The sequence below is a fragment of the Hypanus sabinus genome, chromosome 6, assembly GCF_030144855.1.
Source record: "Hypanus sabinus isolate sHypSab1 chromosome 6, sHypSab1.hap1, whole genome shotgun sequence".
In the NCBI taxonomy this organism is placed as follows: domain Eukaryota; kingdom Metazoa; phylum Chordata; class Chondrichthyes; order Myliobatiformes; family Dasyatidae; genus Hypanus; species Hypanus sabinus.
Genome location: NC_082711.1, coordinates 68,398,315 through 68,424,340, shown reverse-complemented (window position 1 = coordinate 68,424,340; position 26,026 = coordinate 68,398,315). Strand labels below are relative to the sequence as shown.

The 26,026-nt window shown below is 40.5% G+C and overlaps 1 protein-coding gene across 3 annotated transcripts in view; it reads left to right on the top strand.

Annotated features, from left to right (window-relative positions):
- The first annotated feature begins 221 nt into the window (after nucleotides 1–221).
- The window catches only part of LOC132395562 (polypeptide N-acetylgalactosaminyltransferase 15-like), a 78,576-nt gene continuing 52,771 nt past the window's right edge, over nucleotides 222–26,026 (top strand). For all 3 annotated transcript variants that reach the window (XM_059972353.1, XM_059972351.1, XM_059972352.1), the window contains exons 1-3: nucleotides 222–700; nucleotides 7,680–7,846; nucleotides 10,166–10,370. In XM_059972353.1, coding sequence (XP_059828336.1) covers nucleotides 222–700; nucleotides 7,680–7,846; nucleotides 10,166–10,370 — 851 coding nt within the window. The remainder of the gene's footprint in view (nucleotides 701–7,679; nucleotides 7,847–10,165; nucleotides 10,371–26,026) is intronic.

Sequence of the window (26,026 nt, the reverse complement as noted above, 5' to 3'; positions counted from 1 at the left end):
CGGCGGTGTCGGTGCATCTGCTGCTCGGATCAACGAGGATATGAGGAGCCGCGTTGACAACCCGAGGTCACAGGCGTTGCGGGCGCCGCACGATTCCGAGCCGGAGCCGGAGCCGGAGCCGTGCCTGCTTCCTGCCAGCTGGCGTGTCCGCTGACGGGCCGGGCGCACCTGCATTCCCGACGGCTCCGGTCGGAGTTGGCGAGGGAGTCGAAGATGAGGAGATGTCCCCGGGGAGATGCCGCTGGCTGAGACGTGCGGGCTGGCAATTGCCTCTCAACATGTGCGGCAAGCGGCGGGGTTGCTGCGCGACCCTCGCCCTCCTCTGGATGCCGCCGGCCTTGCTGCTGCTGTTGGCCGTGTTGTGGCTCGATCCGTTGCCCGGACAGTCCCGACAGGAGGGCACGGTGGCGGTCAGCGGGCCGCCGAGTCGAGTACTGCCACCCCCCGAGCCATTCGCCGAGGACGTGGTGATGGTGGCGGCGGAGGGGCCGGTCAGCTCCCGGCCCGGGGAATGGAGGAGTGGGAGGAGGAAAAAGAGGGTGTACCGGCTGGTGAGGGCAGGTAAACGAGGACGGTGGGGAGCGGCCGCCTCGCAGCCCGGACGTCTCCCGACACCCGAGCGGCGCATGAGAGGCTTCAACGAGGTTGTCAGCGAGCGGATCTCCCTGCACCGGAGACCACCTGAGGTACGCGACCCTTTGTAAGTACAGGCGCTTCTCTTTTCACTCGAAAACGCCGCTGCCCACCCGCTAGAGGATGCAGACATGCCCTCCATAGTACCTAGTCAGCCACAGCACACAGCTTGGGCACCTTGTGTGTCAACCCATGCTCGGGGAACTCTGGAAAGAAGTTGTAGCCAGAATTTTGAAACTCTTCCCAGTCAGTGAAAGCGTGCTTGTATTTTATTGCTACCGGATTAATTGCTTTTGCATTAAAGTACACAGAGCATTTTACATTTAAATTCAGTACGTTTACTATGCGATCGGTTAATTTTGCCAGCAATCCAGGGGCTACTTCTGTCAGTCAAAGGGTGTTTTTCTGCGGCAAACAAGATGCAACATTTCTGGGAGATTGTGATGTAAATCACAGCGGCAACGGAGTTGGGAAAACTTTTCGTCCTGCTGCACAATTGAGATTTCCAGTGTCTGCGTGGGCGGAGGTGGAATCTCAATTCTTGAAGGCGATTACATTGCTCGGAAATGGTCGTCACCGTGCAACCAAACTATATAAAAAGGAATGAATTTTTTAAAAGTCCGCGAAGATTCGGCAGGTCGAGCAGCAACCGCGAAGGGATTTTTGTTTCAAGTCGAAGATCCGTGATTTGAACGGACCAGTCCGGAAACTCGAACGACGACGGGGGTCACTCTCGATAAAGAAGAAAGCTTCTTCTCCTTGACAGAAGAAAACTTTTGGCGGAACTCCTTAGAATCACTAAACTAACGAACTCAAACAACGTGTGGAGTTCGTTCGTTTAGTGTTGCGGCGGGATGCTCCCCTACCTCTGATAGTAAAACAACGTTAGTTGAAAATTGGAAGCAAAAATAGAGATGCTGCCTGGCCTGCTGCGTTCCACCAGCATTTTGTGTGTGAAGCAAAAATAGAAACTGAATTTTAAAGATAGCACAGAGAAAATTATTAAAGTTGTATGTCGAAATTAGACTTAATGGAAGCATTTCATGTTTGTATTTCATTACTGATTTCAAAGTCTTCAGTAACAGCATTAACACGTTTCACGAGCGTAACAGTAAAACATGCTTTTTATTTGATTGAAAAATGGTTCATTTGGAATTTGCGTAGCGAGAGAGCAAATTGGTTGCTGCAGAGAATGTTGGTTAAAAGTGGATTTACACGCGGCACAACTAATGCTGGCTCCGAACTACGTAGTTCATTTCACTGCCTGTGTTAAAATGCATTTAGAATACAGTAATCCTCAGTGTGAGGCACATTCAAGTTAATCATGCCACAAATAAAAGCCCATTTGACCTGTAGCCGTGGACACTCGAATGGGTCGCAGCTATGGAATGTTCCAAGCCTACGCCGGCATCGCTCCGCAACTCTCCCCGCACTGATGCTGCTTCCTGCACCATGCTGAGATCGACTTCATCAACGTCTACCCGGTTCACTTCCGATACCGCTCTCATCTTTGCAGATAGCCTGATATCGTTTATAAACACACCGACTCTCACAGCTGTTACGTGCGAGTCTGTTGGGGTCGTCTGCTGTAACCGGTGCTAGCGGTGTGGCCGCTTGGATATCGGTGAGACCCGATGAAGATTGGGAGAGCGCTTCGACGAACAACTTCGCTCCACCCGCCACAAAAAGCGATGTGGCCACCCATTTCAGTTCTACTTTCCATTCCGACATGTTGGAGGAGGAACACCTTATATTCTATCTGGGTAGCCTCCAACCTGATAGCATGAACATCGGTTTCTCAAACTTCTGGTCCTCCCCCTCCTTCGCCATTCCCCATTTACCTCATCTCCTTACCTGCTGCTCCCCTTCCCTTTCTGCCATGGCCTTCTCCCTTCACCGATCAGATTCCCCTTTATCTCTTTCACCAATCAACTTCAGCAGCTCTTTTCTTCACCCCCTCCCCTCCGCCGGTTTCACCTATCACCTACCACCTTGTACTACTTTCTCCCCTCCCCCCACCTTCTTATTCTGACCCCCCCCCCCCTTTCCAGTCCCGATGAAGGGTCTCAGCTGGAAATGTCGACTAATTCAAATCTTCAAATTTCAAATTTCTGGGGCAGAGTTCTGGGGGAGGTGGGACCGGTACAAACAGGACGGTCTGCACCTGGGCTGGACCGAAACCAATGTGCTAGGGGGAGCGTTTGCTACTGCTGTTCAGGAGGCTTTAAACTAATGTGGCAGGGGGATGGGAACAAGTGCAGAGAGACAGAGGGGTGTAAAATGAGGGTAGAAGCAAAAAGTAGTAAGGTGAAAAGTAAAAGTGGCAGGCAGGCAAATCCAGGGCAAAAAGCAAAAAGGGCCACTTTTCAACATAATTGTGTAAGGGCTAAGAGTGTTGTAAAAACAAGCCTGAAGGCTTTGTGTGTTGATGCGAGGAGCATTCGTAACAAGGTGGATGAATTGAATGTGCAGATAGTTATTAATGAATATGATATAGTTGGGATCACAGAGACATGGTACCAGGATGACCAAGGATGGGAGCTCAACATCCAGGGATATTCAATATTCAGGAGGGATAGACAGGAAAGAAAAGGAGGTGGGGTAGCATTGCTGGTTAGAGAGGAGATCAACGCAATAGAAAGGAAGGACATTAGCCTGGAAGATGTGAAATCATATGGGTAGAGCTGCATAACACTAAGGGGCAGAAAACACTGGTGGGAGTTGTGTACAGGCCACCTAACAGTAGTAGTGAGGTTGGAGATGGCATTAAACAGGAAATTAGAAGTGCATGCAATAAAGGAACAGTAGTTATAATGGGTGACTTCAATCTACATATAGATTGGGTGAACCAAATTGGTAAGGATGCTGAGGAAGAGAATTTTCTGGAATGTATGCGGGATCGTTTTCTGAACCAACATGTCGAGGAACCAACTAGAGAGCAGGCCATTCTAGTTTGGGTATTGAGCAATGAGGAAGGGTTAGTTTAGTAATCTTGTCGTGCGAGGCCCCTTGGGTAAGAGTGACCATAATATGGTGGAATTCTTCATTAAGATGGAGAGTGACATAGTGAATTCAGAAACAAAGTTTCTGAACTTAAAGAAGGGTAACTTTGAAGGTATGAGACGTGAATTAGCTAAGATAGACTGGCAAATAATACTTAAAAGGGTTGACGGTGGGTATGCAATGGCAAGCATTTAAAGACTGCATGGATGAACTACAACAATTGTTCATCCCAGTTTGGCAAAAGAATAAACCAGGGAAGGTAGTGCACCCGTGGCTGACAAGGGAAATTAGGAATAGTATCAATTCCAAAGAAGAAACATACAAATTAGCCAGAAAAAGCGGCACACTTGAGGACTGGGAGAAATTCAGAGTATGTTCAATTCAGGAAGGAGGGCAAAGGGCTTAATTAGGAAAGGGAAAAAAAGATTATGAGAGAAAGCTGGCAGGGAACATAAAAACTGACTGTAAAAGCTTTTATAGATATGTGAAAAGAAAAAGATTGGTTAAGACAAATGTAGGTCCCTTATGGTCAGAAACAGGTGATCATGGGGAGCAAGGACATGGCAGACCAATTGAATAACTACTTTGGTTCTGTCTTCACTAAGGAGGACATAAATAATCTTCCGGAAATAGTAGGGGACAGAGGGTCTAGTGAGATGGAGGAACTGAGGGAAGTGGTGTTAGGTAAATTGAAGGGATTAAAGGCAGATAAATCCCCAGGGCCAGATGGTCTGCATCCCAGAGTGCTTAAGGAAGTAGTCCAAGAAATAGTGGATGCATTAGTGATAATTTTTCAAAACTCCTTAGATTCTGGATTAGTTCCTGAGTATTGGAGGGTGGCTAATGTAACCCCACTTAGGGAGAGAGAAACCGGGGAATTATAGACCGGTTAGCCTGACATCGGTGGTGGGGAAAATGCTAGCGTCGGTTATCAAAGATGTGATAACAGCACATTTGGAAAGTGGTGAAATCATCGGACAAAGTCAGCATGTATTTGTGAAAGGAAAATCATGTCTGACGAATCTTATAGAATTTTTTGAGGATATAACTAGTAGAGTGGATAGGGGAGAACCAGTGGATGTGATATATTTGGATTTTCAAAAGGCTATTGACAAGGTCCCACACAGGAGATTAGTGTGCAAGCTTAAAGCACACAGTGTTGGGGGTATGGTATTGATGTGGATAGAGAATTGGTTGGCAAGCAGGAAGCAAAGAATGGGAATAAACGGGACCTTTTCAGAATGGCAGGCAGTGACTAGTGGGGTACCGCAAGGCTCAGTGTTGGGACCCCAGTTGTTTACAATATACTGTGTATGTTAATGATTTAGACGAGGGAATTAAATGCAACATCTCCAAGTTTGTGGATGATACAAAGTTGGGTGGCAGTGTTAGCTGTGAGGAGGATGCTAAGAGGATTCAGGGTGACTTGGATAGGTTAGGTAAGTGGGCAAATTCATGGCAGATGCAATTTAATATGGATAAATGTGAGGTTATCCACTTTGGTTGCAAGAACAGGAAAACAGATTATTATCTGAATGGTGGCCGATTAGGAAAAGGGAAGGTGCAACGAGACCTGTGTGTCATTGTACACCAGTCATTGAAAGTGGGCATGCAGGTACAGCAGGCGGTGAAAAAGGCTAATGGTATGTTGGCATTCATAGCAAGAGGATTTGAGTACAGGAGCAGGGAGGTTCTAATGCAATTGTACAAGGCCTTGGTGAGACCACACCTGGAGTTTTGTGTGCAGTTTTGGTCCCCTAATCTGAGGAAAGACATTCTTGCCATAGAGGGAGTACAAAGAAGGTTCACCAGATTGATTCCTGGGATGGCAGGAATTTCATATGAAGAAAGACTGGATTGACTAGGCTTAGACTCGCTGGAATTTAGAAGATTGAGGGGGGATCTTATTGAAACGTATAAAATTCTAAAGGGATTGGACAGGCTAGATGCAGGAAGATTGTTTCTGATGTTGGGAAGTCCAGAACAAGGGGTCACAGTTTAAGGATAAAGGAGAAGCCTTTTAGGACAGAGATGAGGAAAAAATTCTTCACACAGAGAGTGGTGAATCTGTGGAATTCTCTGCCACAGGAAACAGTTGAGGCTGGTTCATTGGCTATATTTAAGAGGGAGTTAGATATGGCCCTTGTGGCTAAAGGGATCAGGGCGTATGGAGAAAAGCAGGTACAGGGTTCTGAGTTGGATGATCAGCCATGATCATACTGAATGATGGTGCAGGCTCAAAGGGCCGAATGGCCTAGTCCTGCACCTATTTTCTATGTTTCTATATTTACTCTTTTCCATAGGTGCTGCCTGACCTCCTCCATTTTGCTTGGATTTCCAGTACCTGCAAGTTTCCTCATGTTTGGCACATTAAACATTCCTGATTATTTCAAAAATAATTCTTTGCATCATTCTTGTTTTTCATGTAATTTTCTGTTGTGGTTCTGATCCAAAATTTAAATGAGGTTTGTATTAGTTGATTCTTGAAATAATCAGATCAGATCCCTGTTAGTCTATAATATAACGGAGCTGCTGAAGTCTACGCTCTACATTCTACCAGTCAGTTTTCATAGGATAATATCAACCAAAGACCAACTGAAACCAACAGAATGGAGAATAGAAATTCATCTTTCTAGGGATGTTAACATTTTGCTGAGACAGATTGAGGAAAGGTTTATATAATGTGTTAAGATCACATGCCATTTTGAACATGTCCTGTAGGATTCCATGCACAATGCATATTGTCAACTTTGAATTTTAAGAATTATAAGGGATAGCTAGAATGTGGTTGATTATTCTTATTCTTAATATCTTATTTTGCCGCAGTTTAAAAAAAAACATGTAGTAAGCACTGGTGCCATTCAAAACATAAACTATTATCAACTGGCTGGTGCAGATGTCCCAATCAATTATACGGTTTCCTTGGGGTGAGCAGTTCCTCAAAGGTTCTCAGAAATTGAGATCTTTCCTGAAATTGAAATCTTTCATGGACAAATGGAAGACCTCTCTGATGGCTTTGACACCAAAGGATGTCAAAAACTACTTTGCTGCTAAAAAAAATTGATAGCAAATATTTCTTCTCAGTAATAAGCTCTTTTCTCCTGTAAGATGAAGGCACAGTTTGAATAAAAAATACCATTCATTCTAAAGTTCCACTTTCTTCAACCCATGAACATTGTGAAACTATTAAATTGCACTAGACATGTGGTTGTCTATCAAAGTGGTATAACAATACTGAGTAGTTAGAGGTGATGGTTTTGTTTTACAAAGTCTTCAGGTTACTTTGTGATACAGTCTGTTATGAATCTATATGATCTGAGTCACAAAATGAATCTAGAGTAGTTGTGCCCTCAGTATCTCTTCCTCACATTTTGCTCCAGTCCGCATATTATTTTCTACAATACAAGTGCAGCCTCACAAAATTTTGATACAGTATAATTAGTACCCCAATAGAATAATGCATCATCACTAACTTCCAGGAACCTAAATTAATGAAATAATTGATATTTTATCAGAACAACAGTGGTCACTACTGAGCTGCTTCTTTGTGCAACAATATTTGAAAGATCTGCAGTTAATTTAAGTGCAATAAAAACTCTGTTATACATGGAAAATAAAACAGTCATAATTTAATCAATTCTTAGTTATATAAATGTTCTTAAAGGAGAATATTTCTGGTAATTTTTTCTGTATAAATGGTAAAAGCTGGACAATAATAGCCATAATTTAAGTGACTTGCACCTGAGTTTAAACTTACTGAAGCCTGTGGACTCCAAGCACGATAAAAAGAGAAATCATTAAAAATTGAATGATACAAGGTAAGTTAACCATGAAAAAAGACAGAACTAGACACTTTAATTTACAGTTTTGCAATGGATGGTTACCCATCCACCGAGATTTAACTGTCCTAAAACGAACAACAGAAGGTCTATGTTCAGCTGTTAATCATGTTTGTTTTCAATATGCAGACCCAGTTGATGAGTTGTACTTTGTTGGTGTGTGCTGCCTGGACTGAGCTGAGTCTCTCATTACTTTGTCTGTAGATGTCTACAGCAGGAATACAGTCAGAATCTGCCAAGTGCCAGCATCATAATTTGCTTTCACAATGAAGCCTGGTCCACTCTTCTAAGAACAGTGAACAGTGTTATGGACACAGTCCCAAAAGAAATTCTGAAGGAGATCATTTTAGTGGACGACCTCAGTAACCAAGGTAATTCTTTTAAAGGAAAATGCAATAGATAGCAAAGTACAGTACACGGGTGTTTATGTGACAGCGAGGAGAACAAGGAAAAATATGACTACACTCTAATACTGAGCAGGAGCCTGGGCAATCAATTGAAAATGGTGTCCTGTCCAAATGGACCAGTGGCTTCCTGGTGAGCAATATCACCATTTTCTTGGTTGACTGGGATGGGAGGGGGAGGGGTGAGTGGAACAGGACTATTTTTCCATCCTTCTTATTCCTGGACATTTAAAGCTTTTATTATTGAAGTTCTGGTATGTACTCTTTACCAACACACATAATGGTCACAGCATGGAAAGAGGCCATTTGGCCCAAATCCATATCAGCTTTATGTAAAACACTTCAGCTAATCACACTCTCCTGCCTTTCCCGACTTTGCAGTCATTTTCTCTTGAGATACAAATGGCAACTTTAAAAAAAAATCATTGCCAATTTATATGTGATCGGTCAGATCCAAGCAAGATCCAAGTCACAAAACCATACAGATATATAGTCATACCTACAAATAATTAATGTTAATTCAAGAACTCCTTAAAATACAAGTAATTTAATATATACTTTGAGGAAAAACAGAATACCTTTCCTCCACTCTTTTATTTCCCCTGTTACTCCACTCACATTCTTACTTCTGTCATGAAAAAAAAGAAAACTGCTTTACTGCGACTGGATTTACTCTTTGTTAAACAGCATCTAACGGACTGGATTTACTCTTTGTTAAACAGCATCTAACGGACTGGATTTACTCTTTGTTAAACAGCATCTAACGGACTGTTTTGATGGCCAAGTAGGTGGAATGAGCCACAGGATACCTGCATGCGTGTTGAGAGATCTTGGTTATTCATGCTTGTGTGATTTTGTGACTTTAGACTGAAATTATGATTTTCAAGTCTTCAAGCTCTAAAAAATAATCATACTAAAATTCCACAAAATATGAGCACACATGACAGAGGACACTTGGGTATCAGTACAGTAAATCAGCACAATGTATAAGCTTTTCTCCATATTCGTATTTTTGGAGAATAGGGTAAATTTAGAAATCCTGCTTGTAAGTCGCTGTCTGACATATGTAAAATTCCTTAAATACCAATTTCCATGAATTCTTCCATAATCTTTGCCTTAATACAGATTTAATAACTTTTTAAATGTGTTCTGTTCTTTTCCTTAAGTGTTCAATCATTCTGGTACGATGCTCAGTCACCTTATTGAAAGGTGTGGTGGAGTCACCATGGCTGATTTGGGCTAAAGCCCTATCCCTCCCCATAATCCATCCTCCAAAGGGTGAAACAATTACAAGTTAGATTGCCCACTAAAGCAGTGTCTGGTCTACCAGTGCATACGAGCGTTTAAGATCATAAAGTACTGTTCAAAGTAGTGCACTTCTCTGGGCAATATTCTCTCTTAATCAGTATTGGCAAATTATAGATTGGTAATTTGTCTAGTCGGCAGAGAAGGTGGTGAGGGAAACAATTAATCTTTAGATGTATGTTATGAAACTAAACACTTACCGTAATTCTTATTCTGCAAGTTTTATGCGCTGTATCTCAATTGAAAATTACTCTATAGAGCACACTATATGAAAATGAAATGCAAGAACATTTTTGTCAAAGTGCCAGTTATGCTGTGACCAGATCTGTGATGTAGAATCCTGCTACCATTTAATTCAGTAACATGCTCACATTTTATATTGTGTAATATTATTTATACAAACATGCATTCTACTTTTGCACTGATATTAATCTTTTTTTCTGAGTATTACAGAATACTCAGAATTTGTGCAACTGTGTTACAGAAGCACGGATCTGTTCAAAGTGCTATTATAGCAGTATGTTTGAGACTCTGCTAACCAAACTGTACCATGTCTTATCCTGTCTTTGGAAAATTACTCTTCCCAAAAGCAATATTTTTGTTTTGTTCCCCATGAACACTTGCAGATGCTTCGATTGACAGAATGAGTTTTACAACCTAGAATTCTGTCTACTGACAGCACGTTTAATGTCAGAACTCAGCTGCAGTTGTTCTTACATATTGCAAAAAGCTACCCTGTTCCGAGAAAAGGCCAGGCAGAGCTCATATAAAACAGATTGTATATAGTCTGTAGGAGAAATAAGGTTTGGGGAATATTTACTGCATCTTCAATTATTCAGTTGGGTAATTGATCAGGATTAAATTAATCCCTTCCCAACAGAGATGTAAATAATTCTACATTTAACACGTTGGGAAAAATAAAGAGAAATGGCGTTTAATCAAAAACTGAGTGGAACTCTGATTCGTTTCTCCTATGCACAGGGCATCTGAAGGCAGCTTTGAGCGAATATATTTCTAAGCTGGTTGGTGTCAGGTTGATTCGCAGCAACAGAAGACTGGGAGTGATCGGAGGTCGTATGCTTGGTGCGGCACGGGCAACAGGGGACGTCTTGATTTTCATGGACTCCCACTGTGAGTGTCACAATGGCTGGCTCGAACCACTCCTGGATAGAATAGCTTTTGACAGGTATGGTTGGTGAGCTCTCAATTTTAATGTTTGATCAAAGCTAACAAATAAGACTGGAAATAATGTTTCTTTAATTAGATGTGATAAATATCTTAAATAAGTGTGGGCTGGATTTCTCTCTATTACACATTATAAAATTAATATTTCACTTTAGTATTAGTACTTAGTATTTAATTGATTAGCATGTTACCAACCATCAGCTGTCAAACTTAAACATAGTTTAGCTGGTGCTGCAATGCCAGTGCTACAATAATTGGTTGTGTTATCCTTATGTTAAGAAGGAGCAAACAATTAAATTACAATTCTACTTCTGAACTCTGTCCCATATGGCTTGCACACATTTGCTTGTCAGTTCAGACAAAATTGTACCCAGCTGAGATACCCCAAGGAGTAATTTGTCTTTTCAGTTATGGGTATTCCATTTGGCCAACTCACTACATGAGTGCCAAAGGTTAAAATGAACCCTCATTATCTGCAAAGCTTGTCTACAGAGAATGGTCACCTGGGAATTGTAATAAGGATCCACTGACACTTTTGCAAAATGTTTCACACAAGTCACCGTACATTCATCAAAGTCCAAAGTGTATTTATTATCAAAGTATGTGTACCATATACACCCTTGAGCTTAATCTTCTTACAGGCAGCCACAAAACAAAGAAACCTAATAGAACCCATCAAATACCCAATGTACAGGAAAAAAAATCAAATTGTGCAAACAATAAAAGGAAGCCAGAACTGAAGTTCACAAAAATGTGTCCACAGCCACAAAACCAGTCACAGCAGATCCAGGAGCCCGTTAGTTACTGGTCACAGCCTTAGTTCAGCCCAGAGATGAATAATCCTTACAAGCAGCAAGCTGAACTCCAGCCCATCCCTCTTCTCTGGCCCCAACACCGTGACCTTTTCAATCTTGTCTAGCATGTAAATCAGCCAAGCAGCGGTTGTTCCTTGCTCTTGGACCCAGGCCCTGCCACTTTGATACGCTCTCAGGCCCGGGCCCCACCATCTCAATTCAGCCCATACCCGACCTTTCCAATCTGGTCAAACATCGCTCATTCCCTGCTCTCAGGCCCAGGACCCACCATCTCAATTCAGCCCATACCCAACCGTTCCAATCTGGTCAAACATCACTCATTCCTGGCTCTCAGGACTGGGCCCCTGATGCACCACCAATAACTCTCGGAGACGTGAGGCGAGATATAGACTTTTATTCGCTGGAAGAGAGCAGTCAGCAGCAAGAGACCACCATACGACATCCTGGAGACTGAGGGAGGAGTGGTGCCTCCAATCGGCTTTATACAGGGGTCTGTGGGAGGTGCCACAGGAGCAGTCAGCAGAGGGGGGCGTCCAGGCAGGTATATGTAGTTCACCACAGCCCTGCTATCTTGATTCAGCCTATACCCGATCTTTCCAATCTGGCTCAGTGTTTAAATTGGTCAAACATCACTCATTCCCTGCTCTCAGGCCCGGGCCCCACTGCCTTGATTCAGCCCATACATGCCACACCACAACCATTCTGCACCACTGAGACTTCAGTTCACACCGCAACAGTGCTGGGTTGTACAGACAGTTCAATAGCTCAGTCCTGAAAGGGAGGTAACAGGCTATTGATTGCAGTGATTGTTTACCAGAAAAATGTGATTAATAAAGTAGCTCATGGTTTTGTTTACTACCAACAAGTCATCACTGTGCTTCAGTAGTGCCATCTTAAACTGGAAGATAGATGAAGGATGTGGAAAAGAACTGGGTTGAACTTCTTCTGTTACATCAAAAATAGTAATTTGGAGGTAAAATAGCTGCTTCTCTACTCATGAAGCTGTCTGTGAGCACACGTTGGGACACTGCCAATTTCAAACACGTGTGATTTTTTTCCATCCTGTACAATTAATGGATAAGAAATATTGAACCGTAAGTGCACAGCTTTACAATATGTCTTCCTGTCATGCACATGAAAAGCTGAAATTGAATGACTACCTTGTTGTATTAATTGCATTATATCTTGCTGACAAGAATCAGCTTGCAGAAATTCTCTGGAAGTACACTGCTGCGAACAAATCTCAGAAGCTACTAACACATCACACAAGGACAATGAGCATAAGATAGGGTCTAATGACCATCTTCAAGAGTGAAAAGACATCTAGAACTTTTTTTTCATCATGAGTTAAATGCTCTGTCGACTGCAGTCAATACTAATCGCTTAGCCCTTGTTTCAGGTTATCGTAAAAACTGAGTCCACACTAAACAGTGACATTGGCTCACATGTGAATCAATATTTTTAGATTTCATCAATTGTAAAACAACAGCCTTTAGTTGAAATCCTACTGTGCATCAAATATATTTAACTGATACATGTACTCTGTCCTTCGTGTTCTGGTTCTTTCAAGGCTTCCACTTTTCAAATATTCAAACTATTGACAATTGGAATGTCACCGAACACTGGATAGTCCCAAGCTCTGCATGCTTCAGACGTGTAATATCAGGGTTCTCAAACAACAGCTAGATGGCTAAACTTAAAGAGTACAAGTAATGACCATTCTCCTTTGGATATAATTCTATAAAATAGTTGAGGCTTTAATAAAGTATTATTTATTACTCTATTTGGCATTTAGGACAAAATGGCAAGACTGTATTCTTTTTTCCTAAATGGTGGACTCAAGACGGTACCAAGCTGTGATCTCTGAAGGAAGTTAGGGGTCAGGTTATGGTTTTAGGGACTGGGATGTGGGGAATTAGAAAAATGAGAGGACAGCCAGGAGACTTGAGTCTTGAGTATCTGCTTTGCATTCAAAGGACAGCAATGTGAATATAAGACATCTATGGGCCGGGCTGGGATGTCCAGGTAACAGATCAGATCAGCATGGACAAAGGCTGATAGGTAGCTTCCCCAGGATCAGTGAGTTGTTGGTGGTTCCTGGAGGTGGAGTTCTATATGGCAGGGCAAACAAGATCCTATGATCACCACCCCCTCCCCCAGTTCACAAACCAGTGAGACCTGAGTTCGAGGCCTGGTTTTCGGCATTCCATTATTGGCACGGCCTGGTGTTTGACAATCGATAATCGGCGGGTCCTACATGCCAAGGATCAAGGCCTGAGGGTCGAATTGGCAGTTTGGAAGTTGAGGCCCTTTTGCTGGAGCCACAGGTTTGCGAACCTCTGTGAGTCCACTGGGGCAGTCGAAGGCCCAATATCTGCATGTCTGTGTCTGAATCTGAGTCCGGTGGAGGGCAAAGAATACGGACTCTTGGGGTTAGAGGATGTGCGTAGGTTGGAGGGAGGAATGGGATTTGTTTGCTGTTGTTGTATTCCATGTTGTGTTCTGTGATGTTTTGCTGAGCATTATGGGCATGTAATGTTGGCATAAATGTGTGGAGCCACTTGCAGGCTGCCTCAGCACACCCTTGTGTATGTTGGTTGTTAACACAATTGAAACATTTCACTGTCTGTTTCAATGTACATGTGACAAATAAACGTGAATCGTGAGAAGTGATAGGCTGCAGTATTTAATTTAGTTCTGCAAAATTTGATTGCATAGAACTAATCCAGTTAATGTGCATGAGATGAAAGATCTATTTGTACTTTCTGACCCTGGGAGTTGTATTATTTTAAATCATAATGGTTTAAATTGGATTTGATCTTCCTCTGGGTTTACAGAAAGGACCATCCTGAAGATCAAACTGGTTAAAATTAGATGATCAACCCGAGGGCAGAGTCTTCAGTCTTCTTCTGGCCACAGGAGATTTCTTTCGTCTGTTATTAATGTACAAATGTCCATTACCCAACAAGACAAATGAGAAAAGAAACAGGATATCAGCAATGAGATTTTCAAAAATACCTACTACTAATGGGATCCAGACAAATCTTACTTTTTTTGTGTGCCCCTGCTTTTGGTGCAGGTTGAGATCTTCACTCCTGCAACCACTTTTCATTTAACATTTAGTGGTTATTTTGCTGCAGCAGAGCATTTGTTGGCTCACATTGCAGGCACCATTCATTCAGTTTGTAGGCTGACAGAATTCGGTTGACTTCTGTATGACCATAATCCTCAGAAGCCCCATAGATAATCTTTGGTGCACTGAAGAACATGTGTGTTTGGCCTGCATAAATAAAGAGGTCTGTGGCAACCATGTATAATTAATGTCATTAGATTCATTTTAAAGGAATTTGTACCTCTGCACCTCAACTTCCCCAACACCTGATTTGCTGGGAATTTCAGAGTTAAGGACACTATGTGATTCACTTGAATCCTGCATTAATACAACATTTTAAGGATCTATATAGAATACACAACATCTTTTAGAAAGTATTTTCTAATCACAGTTTCACCATCCTTTCAAGTCTGCTTAAAATGTTTCCATCTGACAAGTGTCAGGCCATCACCAGCACAAGCTGATGAAACATATGTTTAACCATCTGAGAGACCGAAATGTGGTCTTTTGGATTCAATTTGAAATAGAAAGAAAATCATACATCTCTAATCCAACAGGAATTTTTTGGCCGGAATTTCAAAGAAAGTTCAGCTGTATACAACTATAAGCCTACACTGACATTTTTGAAGGCTTGATAGCTTTTAGAGACATTCTCCAGAATTGGAAAGCAGCTGATGTTACTCGGTTATGGAAGTGGGATATGGAAACCTGTAGTCATTTGAGTTAACATCTGCTGTTGAGGAAATCTTTGAAACTGTCTTGAAATCTGACTGGTGAACATTTGGAAAAGGTGAATTAGTTAAGGAATGAGAAAGGGAGATAGCTTCGAATTCTATTTATAACACACATGAAATTCTATTGATATCACACATTAACTGGCACATCTGTTAACAAAGATTGTATCAGAAATGTGCAATTGCCACTCTGGTAAAAGATCCAGAATGAGACCCCAGATCAGTATCTGAATTAGATCTTCAAGCACTAATGTGGGCAGTTTTACCAAGGAAAAGCATTGGTGTAATAGAGAACAGTGTGCTCTAGCATTGAAAGGTTAGGTTTAAAATCTAATCTAAAAGCCATGAAGGACAGAGGATGGTTCTGGTTAACAAAGAAGACTCACCAAAATCTGTTGATGTCCAAATACTGGGATTTCTACAAACTGAAATCCTGTAGATGATATACAGTCTAACATTATGAAAAATGTGGTTTTATAATACAGTTTCAAACTTCCTTAAGATGACACAGAGACCCTCACAATTGTGTACAGTGCTGGTTACTGCATCTTGTATGAAGGGTGTGTTTGCACTGAGAAGGGTATAGAAGAGATTTAGTAGGATTTTGCCATACTAGAAGAAATTAACTATGAGGGAAACATTGACTTAGCAAGTGCTGTTTTTGATAGAGGCTGAAGGAAAGCTGAACTGAATTATATAAAATTGAGAGAATAGCACTTTTTTCTCTTAGCAGAGAGAATGGATTTAGAGTAATGATGGAAGAATTTGAGAGGAAGTGAGCTTTGGTTTAATTGAGAGGATAATCAAAGTCTGGCACTCATCCATTTTAAAAGTGTATTTGAGGAGCTGTATATTGCTGAGGTACAGATCAAGTGATGGAAAGTAGGATTAAGCTAGATAATATAAACATGACAAATTCAGCAGATGCCGGAAATCCAAAGCAACAGACACAAAATGCTGGAGGAATTCAGTAGGCCAGGCAGCATCTATGGAAAAGAGTAAACAGTTGAAGTTTTGGACCGAGATCCTTCATCACCCGCCTGACCTGATGAGTACCTCCAGCATTTGTGTGTGTTGGTTAAGCTGGTTAACTGTTTTAACTACCATGAATACAAGGGGTCAAATGGCCTCTGATTGTGTTATAAACTCTTCACAATTCTGAAATTTGCAAACTGTTTATCCTCCACAGTGCAGTTAATAAATTTGATCCCCAATTCCTTTTCCTGTTCTTTAGGTACAAATAGATAATTTATTTAAACACTTCCAGAAAAAAAATCCTGTCTATTATTGCCCATCTGCCAGTTATCATCAGAGAGAAACCAAACAAAGTGATGGGCAAAACCTGTGAAATGCTGGTCAGAGTCACTGCAGAGAACTGAAAGCTAAAGGACAATGGTGGAAATGCTCAGAATATCAGTCAGTGGCTCATAGAGGAGAAAAAATACTCAGCAGAAATCACCAGTTCTGATATAAGCCAGCAAAGTCAGTTGCAAACAAAGTTTGAACTTAATTGAGCCTTTAAATGCAGACATGTGCCTAGACATGAGTTTCGCAAAAATTTGGTTTGGCCTCATAAAAACAGTACAGGAGACAACAGGGTCATTGGAACTGTATGGAAGATGCATAGTTTCTGTCAGTCTTCTGACACATGATTTCAAACAACTCAAACAAATTATCTCTTAATTTCCTATACTATCAAGTTTCCTTAATAAACCTTCATCAAATTAGCCCACTAATCTTATATGTTTGGCAATATCAACAGTATAATGAAGTTGTTCTTCACATAACACAAAAACATGGCTGAGCAAAAACATTACCTGTGTAATAAAAATTTACATCAGATACCTGCAATTTTTGTAAGTTGTGCTCTTGGTTACCACTAGTTGCAAAACAGTGAATGCTCTTATTTGAAGCAAATAAATGGACATAACCAAATCTTTGGTGGTATCAGACAGTAAAATGAAGTAATTCATCAGAAAGATTTGGATTTAAAATGAAAATGAGTAGTCACTTAAGCACTACTTGTCATTAAAGTTACTAGAATATTTTTATTTTTGGTCTGATCTGAATTTGTAAGTAATTACAAGTGGAAAAGCAGTAAAAGGACATGATTGTTCCATTTAAGATATTTTTGAAACTCATAGCTGTCTGCTTTTGGAATAAGTGATTCATTGTCTGCAGTATGGTTATTTCAGAAAGAGCGTTTAGCTCTTGGTGCCATTCTCCCTGTGATAGTTACATGAGGATTACTGTAATATAAAGTCTTTAATTTTCACCTGCATATTTTGGTACTGAATTTCAAACAAACTTCATAGGAAAATGTTTGCTTTGCTTGTCTGTGTTCTAACAAGTTAACTTTGCCACTAAACTTATCCATTGACAATGAATATAAGAGAAAATTTTGAGTCTGAGCAATTGTGAAAGGTTTTTGGAACATTGTAGTTTGAAATCCATTCACACAAAGAGGCATAGTATTGACTGAGTAGAATTGTAAACATCTTGTTTTAAGGTTCACCTGAAATATTTTTCTGACACTATATACTAAAAAGGTTAACCATTTCAAATGAATACGTTAACCATTTTAAAACAGGTCAATGTTTCCTCTCAAGTAGTATTAGGGATGAAATTGCAGATGAATGTAACTGAGCGTCTGATGTCTATCCATGTGAGCTTTTTCTCAGCGTGCTTTCAGAACATTGCCTTTTAAAGCCACATATCTGTGCAGAATGTAAAATCATACACAATCATTTTTAAGTTAGTAAAAAAAGGCTTAGAATTACATTCCTATTGTGTCAATATTACTTTTCCATTTGCCTCACCAGCTATGCTTCTACTTTTTGTGAGTAAACATGTCAATTCTTGTGTCAGTTTTATGTCTGAAAAATAAAGTTGACTTTATCCAAACTTATCCCATATAGGACTCCTACAAAGAGAGTAGACTTTTATTAAGTCCAAGTATGTTTCTCTACTTATTGCCAGAACAAATTCAACTGGAATTATTTGTACATATTTAGTCATGAAAATGGGTAAAGAGGGGCATGAGGTCAGGAGAGGAGTGGAATATACAGTGCTTTGTAAAATAATTCAACTCTCAACTCTTTGTTCACATAGGTAAGTATTACAACCAGGAATTTTGATCAATTTAACTGAGAATTTTTATTTGTGAACCACATGCTCCTTTTTCACAGTAAAGAGTCCAGAAAGCAGGGAAAATTGTAAAGCATGAGAAACTAAAAATTCAAAAAGTGAACTATCAGCAGTTCAAAAGTATTCATCTTCCTTTTACTCAGTACTTAGTCTAGCAGCTATTACTGCCAGTAGTCCTTTTGGAAAAGTCTGTATTAGTTTTGTAGCCTGTAGAAAATACACATGCAGGACAACAAATACTTTTTCAGGTCTTTAATTCCTTTATCTGTTTTAGATGTTTTAATGCAGAAAGAGGGTATCGAAATAAAAACGATGAAATGAATTTTTAAGAAAACACAGTTCCTGCTTTTACAATCTCAGTTTAGCTTCAGACTACACCCTTGTTACATATGCAAAATTAAAATAACTAAAACAACATATACAAAACCAATTTGGTAGTGGCAAATATAAACTAAACAATACAAACAATGTTAGAATCCCACCAACCCTATACCTTATACACAACATCGAAAATATGAATAAATACAGCTCATCTTAACTAAGAGACATACTCACATTGACACACACGTGTTTAACTTCCAAACACACATAGACTAGACCCTGAAATGTGTTCTCCTCGCACATGCTACGTGAACACGTACTGCTTAGTGTTGAGGCCAAGAAGTTCCACTTTAGTCTCATTCAACCACAAGACTTTCTTCCACATCTTACAGTATCTTCCTAATGACACTTTGCAAAGACTTTACCAGCACGGGTATGTTTTTTTAAAGCAGTATGTATAGCATAGATCTAATACTGTACATCAGCCAGATAATACCATCCCTACTGTAAAGTATGATGGAGGTAGCATCATGCTGTAGACATGCTTTTTAGCAGCCGGGACAGGAAATCTGATCAAGGCTGATGGGAAGATGAATGCTGCTACATACAGAGGCACCTAGATAAAAACCTGCTAGCCTCTGCCCGAAAACTTAAAATGGGGAGGAAGTTCATCTTTCAGCAGGACAGCAACCCAAAGCACACTGCCAGAGCAACAATGGTCTGGCTTCAAATGAAGAAAATTAAAGTTCTTGAGTGGCCAGTCGGAGTCCTGACCTGAACCTGATTGAACATCTCTGACAAGACTTCAAGATTGCTATGCACTATTACTCTCCAACTAACCTGGCACAGCTGGAGCAATTTTTCAAGGAGAAACGGGCAAATCTTGCTTCATCACGTTGTGCAACGCTAATAGAGTCTTATCCAAAAGGACAACTGGCTGGAGTAGCTGTGAGAGATGGTTTAACTAAATACTGAACAAAGGAGGATGAATACTTTTGAACTGCTGACATTTCAGATTTTTTTTAATTTTAGTTTTCCATGTTTTACAATTTTCCCTGTTTTTTGGGCTCTTCTATGAAAAGGAGCATGTGATTCACAAATAAAAATTCTCAGTTAAATTGATCAAAATCCCTGGTTGTTATACTCATTTATATGAACAAAGGGTTGGGGGCTGAATAATTTTACAAGGCACTGTAGGTATATTTACGTAGCAAATTTCATCACAGCTTTATGTAAAAAATATTATTTATGTATCAACTATTAAGCAGAATCAAGAAACAGAATAATTAATAGTCTTTAGTCAAGAACTGAAGCACCTAAACTTGTTTTGGACTTCAATGATAATAACTGGTTCTGGAATACTTTTCTGCTGTAGGTACTTTTTTCTTGAGGTTGCCTCCCACTGGGTTTGACCACAACAAGGTACATGTTTGGAAAATGATTTCCTCTTTGCTACTCCCTCTGACACAAATATCACCCTTTTAATTGCATTTGTATTTCTTTTACTGTAGCCACGTTACAGCTCTTGCCTGTGATTATGTGAGTGATTTGTGAAAATGGATGTAAAGGCACTGACATACCCACACCACAGTTCACACGCCTGTTCCTTACCCTAATTCAGATGTAAAGTAAGGAGCGATCTTTTCAGTAGACAAAATGTATTAGATCTTACAAGTTATCACTGGTGTTTAGTCATGGAAAAAAAAAGAGCTGGTAAAATCCAATTTCTTCACACGCATTACCAAAAGCAGAAGACATAGAGCCCTGCAGTGGAACACTGTGTTACAGACAGACAGACAGACAGACAGACATACTTTATTGATCCCGAGGGAAATTGGGTTTCGTTACAGCTGCACCAACCAAGAATAGTGTAGAAATATAGCAATATAAAGCCATAAATAATTAAATAATAAGTTAATTATGCCAAGTTACTGAGACTCTCCAGCATTCATTCTGCAAATTCAAATGAATTAATTTGCCTCTAAGAATCTGGGCCAAATGAGATGGTGCAGAATCCAAGACTGATGGTTTTCAATAGATACTGTTACTAAGTGGGTAGGAGACAAACGAGAGATACTTCCTACTTAATTGTTTTGGTTAAATAAAATTGGCTTGGGTGTTTTTGGTTAATTATTTAATGTTATTATAAATACTAAATTTCTCTAACTGTACTGAATATTATACTTAAAATTCTATTGTTTTTGTCTTATTGAAGAGGCATTTTAAACTATCGAGTTACCCTTACAATTTTGGGGATGACTTCTTGCCATCTGTCAAAACTTTCAGCGGTATTTTGGGGATAAGACTTAAAAGGAAGCCTGTCGTTATCCAGACCTTGCCACTGGGGTCCAGGATATTTCTGGCCACTGATGTCATCTTCCACATTGGTAGTCAGGTAATTGCCTGGGTTAAGGATATCAGTGAGCAGTAGCAGTACATTCTGGAGAGGTAGTATAAACAATCAGGTTTTGGACTATATTAGTACTTCCGGCAAAAAATGTCCTTCCATGAAGATATTCATGAACTGGATGGACTTTTGTAACAATCCAGTTGTTTCATGAGTTGCATCACTGTCACTAGCTCTTCAGTTCCAGAATTATGTTGTAATTTGCAGTTAAAATCATCAGTCTATGGTGTTGGGATTCAAATTCATTTCTCTAAATCAATGATTTAGTCCTCTGGATGCTACTGTACCATACTATTTATAACATTGGCTTTGCTATCACTTTCCAGTGTTATTGTAAAGTGTATTAATGTCATCCGTCTGCCGTGGGAGTTTTATTATTTTTGAATTTGAATGCATTTAATCTTTCTTGACTTACTTTAAATGTCATAAATTTAAATATTTTAAATATGATTTTTGCTGCTCAGGATGTCATTTCCTCGGTGATGGGGGGAACAAATACATTCTGAGTAACCATCTTGTGGAACATCTTAGTTCAGTCTACAACATGACACCAAATTTCAGTCACACTTACTTATATGCTCTGCTTCATTCCCTCTCCATCCTCTGTCTCTGACCACCTGCACTGCTCCACTGAAGCTTAGTGTATTCCTGATGAAAGCCCCCATTCAGCATAGCTCCAAAACAAAAATCGTACAGCATTGATAATAATCAGGCAAACAGCAGCACAGCCATTTTGTGCACATTTATGAGTGTTTCAGCACCCACTGGGAATCTTGCCTCACAGCTTAATGGGATTTCTCTTCACTGTGGCACTTTGCTTTCTGGTTTAAGACTTCCCCAGATGATATCAACATCATGTTCTTGTTCTCTTGCAGAATCACCTATACGAACTCAGCTTTGTATGAAACCCTCCTTTTTAAATGACTAACACTCAACCTGCAGGTATCTGTCCTTGTTAAGATATAAGATCTCTTATCAGCTCAGACAGAACCTTGCTTGTGACTGGAATGCCTTGATCACAAAGGCAGGGTCATGATCACTCTTAGATTCCTGGCTCAGAATCATCTGAGGCTGATGAGCTTGCTAATCCGTGCTCACTACCACATATCTCCCAAAGTCCTGCATTACATTTTTTTTCTTCAGCAAATAGGATCAGGCAGGTACATTTCTCTGATGCAATCTTCTTGTGTGGTATTTGGCATTCCAGTGAAATTGCTAACACAAATTTCATTCCCTCTATGCAAAAGTAAAATATTACAGATGCTGGGAATCTGAAATAAACCAGAAGTGGCTGAAAATACTCCAGATGGTCAGGAAGCACCTTTGGAGAAATTAGAAGAGTCATCAAGCTAAAATGTTAACTCAATTTTTCACACCACACTGCAGGTATTCAGAACCTTCATTCAGATCCTCAAAGTAACCTCTGCAGCAACTCCTGGGGCATTATCTAAATTGGGAAAGATATCCAGAAGCGAATCAAACCTGATACAGTTCTATTTAAGTAATCATACAATATACCAGACTCTTCTAACAAAGTCCCTGACTGATGCACCATCAATAACTCTCAGAGACATGAGGCAAGATATAGGCTTTTATTGGCTGGAAGAAAGAACAAGCAGCAATTGACCACCACACTGCATCCTGAAGACTGAAGCCGGGGCTGTGCCTCCAATTGCCTTTATACCGGGGTCCGTGGGAGGAGACACAGGAGCAGTCAGCGGGGGTGGGGGGGCGTGTCCAGACAGGTATAGGTAGTTCACCACACTGACTATATCCTGTCCTTCTGACAGCGACCCACCAGAGATGACAGTATGAAGGGAAGGGTAATCAGAGAGGCACCAACATTGACTTTAAGCCCAAATGTGGCTTCATCTGAAACTTGGGCAGCCAATCCCTTTTTCTGATTACCACATGCCATCAGTTCTCCTTGGGTCCAAAGACATCTGAGTGAAGCACTAAAAAATATCAAAGGCAAAGAATGCACTGTGGATTTGGAACATTATTGACAGCAGCCACCCTTGAATTGGAAGTTTGTGAATCAAAGTCAGCATAAGGCTGTTACAGTGACATCAGCCCGGCTTCTATTCCACCCTTGCCTGGAAGGAGTTTGTACAATCCCCCAATGTCTGCATGGGTTTCCTCTGAACTCTCCGGTTTCCTCCTACAGTCCAAATATGTGTGGGTTAGTAGAACTAGTCACATGGGTGTAACTGGGCTGCACACGTTTGTTAGGTCAGAAGGACCTGTTACTGACTAGATCTCTAAATAATAATAATAATAATAATAAAAACCTAGGCTAACACTTCAGTACCGCAATAACTGAATGCCATGGAGTGAAAATATATATTTCAGATGGTAAACTGAGGTCATGGCTACTATCTGTGGTGAAGTAAAATGTTATTGGCAGTTTTTCAAAGAGCAGCACATCTATTCTCATGATTCTGGTTAATAAGTATCCTTTGATCACCACCCAGGTTTAGATTGGCCTGAAGTTTGTCCACAATTTTATATGGTAATAGTGAGAAAATTTTGGACCCTTGTACAGGGGAATTTGGGCCTTCTGTGCAGTTAATTATATCTGTAATTACGACGGAATATTTCCCCACAGAACATGTATCAGATTAACACACACAACACACACAAAATGCATGAGGAACTCAGCAGGCCAGGCAGCATCTATGGAAAAAGAATACTGTCAGCGTTTCAGGCCGAGACCCTTCATCAGTCCTGCTGAGTTCCCCCAGCATTTTGTGTGTGTTGCTTGGACTTCCAGTACTGTATCTGCAAATATCCTCTTGTTTGCATCTGATTAAGCCTGCTTCCTTCACTCATTTAAACGGAAAGGAATGATTATGTGAAAAAGAGGTAAATTCTGGAGCTGAACACGCTCAAGACAAAGGAGATGATAGTGGATTTCAGGAGACATCCCCCCGTTATGTCCCCCCTCACAGTCCTCAGCAGCCCTGTGTCCACCTGTGGAGAACTTCAGGTTCCTGGGAACCACCATCTCTCAGGATCTGAAGTGGGAGAAGAACATCAGCTCCATCCTGAAGAAGGCCCAGCAGCGGATGTAATTCCTGCGGCTCTTGAGGAAATATGGTCTGCCTCAGGAATTGCTGCTGCAGTTCTATACTGCAGTCATTGAGTCTGTCCTGTGCACCCCCATCACTGTGTGGTTTGGAGCCACCACCAAGCAGGATAGAACCGGACTACAGCGCACAGTGAGGACTGCCGAGCGCATCATTGGAGCCTCCCTGCCCTCTATTGTGGACCCGTACTCTTCCAAGTTGAAGAAGAGGGCGGGGAACATCATAAAGGACTCCTTCCATCCTGCGCACGAACTGTTTGAACTGCTTCCGTCTGGTAGGCGCTTCAGATCCCTCCAGACTAAGACTAATAGGCACTGGAGAAGTTTTTTCCCTACTGCGGTCACTTTGCTGAACAGTTAACTGCCGGTTAACTGTCGGCTAACTATTACTTGGATTGCACTACCTGTATGTATAATCTATATTTTCATTTATATTTATCATTATTATTGTTATGAGCAGAGAGACAACATCTGCCGGAAGTAAATTCCTTGTATGTGCACAGGTACTTGGCGATTAAAGTCTGATTCTGATTCTGATTCTGATTTCATTTATTTTATCTTTTGTGAAATTTGAATGCATTTAATTGCTTTAGATATATTAAATATTTACACATAATTAATTTTGAAATTGTTTCAATATTTTATATTTTACTAGCTACTTTATCAGTTAGCATAACACTTTACTGCACAAGGACCAGCAGTTTTTGTGAAGGAACAGTGACTCTTAAGAGCCCTTCTCCCACTTGCCTCTGATCATTGTAGCATTGATTCATTTGGAGTCTGCTCTCCTTTGTAAATGGAAGACTGTTACTTGTAATCTATTATGTACCTTCAAGAGACTGTCCTGTACCTGCCAAAATATAATAAGATAATTGTGGGAACCTGCAATACATGGAACTCAATATGGATTGCTGCACTGGAATAACCAATGTTAGTTTTAGTGTGATGTTACACAGGGAAACCTCTGCAACAGTTATCTCTGAACCTTACTGTCGAAATTTTAGGGCTTTGTGCAAATAAAATAACTTAGAATTTGGATCTTGTGTAAATAAAATATAGCTTAATTCTTTATGAAATTCATAATGAAATTGAACTGACCTTTGAACATAAATTGGCCATGTTCTGATGATTGCCACTGGGATTTTAGTATATTTATTCCGGAAGGTATTTTCTACTTGACTGGTGAAATTCTTTCTAAGTTGTCATAGATACCTTAAGAAACAGAAACAATGTAGATTGGATTCCAGTACAGGCGTAAGTCTGAATGTGCCCTTTTATGGTGGGAAGGCTAGACATGGTCCCACAGTAACATTCTTTGCAAACATTAACTTAATTCAACTGCTTTAATTATTTATGTCACAGCTGGACAGCAGTATCTATAGGAACAAAGTTGCAAAAGATATGCTGATTTCTTCAGCTGGAATGAGCAGTAAAACTATAAATGTTGATGTATATTTCTGGATCTGATACATGAAAATCAAATACTGTTGTGATATGTCATTGCTTGTTGCTCTAATTGGATCTTGCTTTCAACCAAATAGTTAATAGAATTTGCAGTCTAGTGCAGTTGAGTTCCCCTGTGTGGAGTGAACTCCTCTCCCCACCAGCCCCTGATATGGCAAATTGTCTCAGTATATTAATTTTATTTACTTATTTAGTGATACAGTGCAGAATATGCCCTTCTGGCCCTTCAAGCTGTGCTGCCCAGCAACTTCAGTTTCACCCTAGTCTAATCTGGGACAATTTACAATGACCAATTAACCTGCCCAGTATGGGGAGAGCATGTTACCATGAATCAAGGACTGGTTACCAGACAAAAGACAGAGAGTTTAAATATATAGGTACTTTTCGCACAAGATGGATGTACCTAGCTGCAAGGCACAGTGATGAGTTTGCGGCCCTCAATTATTTGGTTGGTTGGTTGACACCCACCTGCCTCGAAGAACAATGGATGATCATCATCATCACAAGGCTGGGCAGAAGGTATGGAGATCCTGAGATGCCCAGTTGTCAAGATCTCCCTTATGAACTAA